We start from the raw sequence: 3,918 nt of genomic DNA, 5'->3' as shown, positions 1-3,918 counted from the left end.
CCATCTTCCACAATTAAGAAATTAATAGGGAATTTATTAAAAGTTGATTTTTATAACTTCTGATGACTAATTAAATCGTCAATATCTTTTAATTTTGAATAAAAATGTTAGTGTTTTTTTTTTGAAATAACATCAATTGTTTCAATTCCATGCTATTGCTATAAAATGGTTCACCTAGTGACATTTTAAGCTCAAAATATTGATCCATTATGACCATCTAAGTATTATGGATCCAATATTCCTAGAAAGTGCTTAAATGATTTAAATATTACCTAAGCTCTTCGGAAATAATTTTGTTGTCCTCATAACCATTGTCGGGTAAGGGTAGAAATTTTTTTTTTCACAATGAAAATCTAATGAAAAAACAGGCTCATAATAGATAAAACAAGAATTTCATTACTTATACCATACTAGTGTTGTGAATATTTTCCGTTTAGAAGTACAACCAACCTTTAATTTTCGTGGTAATTAGTTTTTGTATCAACAACCAAGTCATTTCTGACTTTGGATTTGTTTGGATTGTTGTTTATTTGCCAAAATATATTTGCTTGCATCATCATTACAATTTCCAACACACATTTTTATCTTCCCAATTACCTTTTTATCTCACATACATCACATCACAAAAAGTGCTACAGTAAAAATATCTCTAATAATTCACAATCCAAACAAACTTATCATATACTGCATTGAACAACTTTAGACTCTTAACAATTACGAACTTATGAAATTTACGAATATAGATAGCATATGTAACATAAATTTAAACTCATCTGTGTAAAAAGAAAATATATTGTCTAATTACCATTTATTTGGTGCCTTTGGAACAAAAATTAGCTGAATTTCATTTTTTATTATCTACTATGACATGTGTACCTGAACAATTATTGGATAACATATTTAAGTAATAATACAAGAATTTTTTTTACAATAATGAAAAATCAAAACCCATTATATATGTGAACAAAATCCAGATTTTGTATCACAATGACCTGATTGCACAGGTTTTTCTGCCCCACCTCCAACCGCAACCCTCTTCCCTTAACCCCACCACCAGTGCCTTTTTCTTCCTTCTTATTCACAATCACTGCCAACCCCCCCATCTCATCCACTGCCAAGTGCCAACCCACAAGCTAAATCAATCCTTCTCATTCTCACTTGCACAACCAAGCTATTTCTCTTCAAAATAGTAGTAGACTAGAGCACTTGAAAGAGTTCAAAGTGTCTTGAGTGAGAAAGGGAACAAAAATGGTGTTTATTTGAAAGGTTTAGCCAGCATTTGGCATTTGGCAGCACAAACTCTCTTGGAAGCTTGCAAAATAGTGTACTGTACTTCATTTTGCTCCAATTCATGGGTCTTACTTCTCTTCAAGTCTGCATGGATTCATCTGACTGGTTACAGGTAAACACATATATACAATATAACTCCTCTATATTTTTGTGTGTGTGTGTTAGAAAGCCATGTGACTTTACCTCCAATTCATTTTTCTTGTGGTTCATTTTGGCTATAATGCATCACCACCTCAAGTTTTGGATCATGCAAAAAAGGTGTTGTTCTTTTTTTTTTTTTTTAAACTTTTTTTTTTTGGGTTGCTAAGAGTTGTAGGAGGCTTAGGTAGGTATAATTAACAAGAATGGAAAAATGTACACTTTCTTTGCTAAAATGTGAAGTTTACATTAATGCCTTGAGAGAAGTTTGTAGTAGTGTCCTAAAGAAGTGATGTCCCAGCAAATTTGGTGTAAAAACTAGGTTGCTTGAAGACCAATGGAGACACTAGGACCTTATAGTCGACAATCTAGTTTGCAATTCTGTACTAGATCATAATAGCAGTCATTCTTGTCAATGTTGTACAAAGGTGGCTATGACTATTATGTATATCAAAAGATTTCTTATCAAGCAGCCACAACTCAAAGCAAAAAGGACGTTTTGTGAACTATATACATCAGAAAATTGAAAAAAGAACCTTCAACAATAGCAAATTATAAACATGAAGATCCTTTGCATTTCTTTATCATAATAGCAGATTATGTTTTGAAACAAGAAAACAAGGTGCGGCTCTTCTGCTTTAGTACAGAAAGTTGATCCACATTCTACACTTTTCTGCTTTGGGTTATTTGTTAACCAATGCTGGCTTTCTCAACGTGTGAAAAACAGGCAAGGCGGTAATCATGCTTCTTGCTACTGCTGCTGCTATAGCTAAGAGTTTTGCCGGAATTATTGTGATATGAGTTCTGATCAATTCTGACAGGTTTCCACTACTTTTACTCGGTTTTTTCTTGTCAGGGCACAATTCACGAGGAGACAGGAATGGATTCTTCTTCACCATCTGGGGACATGCTCACATGCTCAAGACCATTGATAGAAAGGAGACTGAGGCCCCAACATGATCAAGCTCTCAACTGCCCAAGGTGTGATTCAACACACACCAAATTCTGTTACTACAACAACTATAGCCTCTCTCAGCCAAGGTACTTCTGCAAGACCTGCAGAAGGTACTGGACTAAAGGAGGAACACTGCGGAACATTCCTGTTGGTGGTGGTTGCAGAAAGAATAAAAAGGTTTCTTCCAAGAAATCTAATGATCAGCATCTTCATCAGCAATCAGGTTCCAACCCACAAAACTTTGGATCATCATCGTCATCATCAGCAACATCACCAACCATGAATCCAACTGATCTTCACCTTGCTTTCCCCGATCAAATGCAATTCCAACACCTAAGTAATATTTTGGGGAATGCTAATGGTTTCATGGAGAATAAGTACAATCTCATGCTTGAAAACCCTACACCAATTGACTTCATGGAGAACAAATATGAAGCTTTGGTTGGTAATTCTTCAAGAAACTATGATTTCATGGGAAATGGGGATATGGGTATTTTAGGTTGTGAAATGAGTAGTCCAGCAGGGATGATTTCAGCTCCAAATTTTCACAACTTTTGTACTGCTCCATTTGGGAATATGTCCATTGATGGGAACACTCCGGGAACCCTGATGCTTCCCTATGAGGCTCATGAGGATCAAAATGCCATGGATGTGAAGCCAAATGCTAAGCTTTTATCTCTGGAATGGCATGATCAGCAGGGCTGTTCTGATCATGGTGGAAAGGACTCTTATGGTTACTATAATGGAGTGGGATCATCATGGCCTGGTTTGATGAATGGTTATGGAACTCCTACAACAAACCCTTTAGTCTAAACTAAGTTTAAATGAAAACTACAACTTTAATTACTTTGTATTCAGTGTCTTAATTAGGATTTAATGCTGCATCAAGCTTGAGTATTATTATTAATTAGTCTACAATTATTTAACTTGTACTACTATGTAGGTTCTTTATCTTTTGCCTTTTCCCTTTAATCTACTATCCCCGTTAAGAGTGATGACAAGTAGAGTGTGAAAGATGATTGTGAGAGTCTAAATATGACTGTATTATAGTGCATTTAATTCATATATATAACTTCTTTCTGCTTGTCCTATTTGGCAATTGATAGTACTTTTTCAATATTCTCTGAATGTAACAAATTTTAGCTCTACATTTGGTGACATATTGAGGAAGACATAATTGTGTTTAATACCCACATGAACACAGTTGTATGTCTATTGTGTGAAACTGAAAAATGTGTTTACAATTGTGCTTGAATGTTTATGTGCTGGTATCCCAATTTGGTGAAATCATCATGATATAAAATATTATTGGTAAAGTAGCATAACGAAACAGCTTTTCAGGCTCTGAAGTTTTTTTTTTCCTTTAAAGGCAGGCATTTTTAATAGAGAATATAAGCTATTGCATTCTTTTTGCTTTACACTCATATGGACCATAACATTATGCTTAGAGCATCATTTGGATCTGCCAAACGGTAAAATCTACCATTTGCTGGAAATTTACTTGTTTAGAACTTTTGCCAAACTTAATGCATGCT

General features: G+C 34.6%; 1 protein-coding gene across 1 annotated transcript; it reads left to right on the top strand.

Annotated features, from left to right (window-relative positions):
• The first annotated feature begins 1,118 nt into the window (after positions 1-1,118).
• On the top strand, positions 1,119-3,482 carry LOC113739911 (dof zinc finger protein DOF5.6). Its single transcript, XM_027267326.2, has 2 exons — positions 1,119-1,402; positions 2,285-3,482. Exons 1-2 carry the CDS (start codon positions 1,352-1,354, stop codon positions 3,194-3,196), a joined length of 963 nt encoding a protein of 320 aa, XP_027123127.1. The 5' UTR covers positions 1,119-1,351; the 3' UTR covers positions 3,197-3,482.
• Positions 3,483-3,918: the final 436 nt, after the last annotated feature.

The sequence above is a fragment of the Coffea arabica genome, chromosome 4c (genome assembly GCF_036785885.1).
Source record: "Coffea arabica cultivar ET-39 chromosome 4c, Coffea Arabica ET-39 HiFi, whole genome shotgun sequence".
Classification (NCBI taxonomy): Eukaryota; Viridiplantae; Streptophyta; class Magnoliopsida; order Gentianales; family Rubiaceae; genus Coffea; species Coffea arabica.
The sequence above is the reverse complement of the archived record's forward strand: the minus strand, read 5'-3'. Positions and strand labels throughout refer to the sequence as shown.

What these genes read in the sequence shown, in the direction of transcription:
- LOC113739911 (XM_027267326.2), top strand. Translation starts at nt 1,352, where the DNA reads ATGGGTCTTACTTCTCTTCAAGTCTGCATGGATTCATCTGACTGGTTA. An exon ending in ATTCATCTGACTGGTTACAG is followed by an intron (nt 1,403 to 2,284) that starts GTAAACACATAT and finishes TTTTCTTGTCAG; the next exon opens with GGCACAATTCACGAGGAGAC.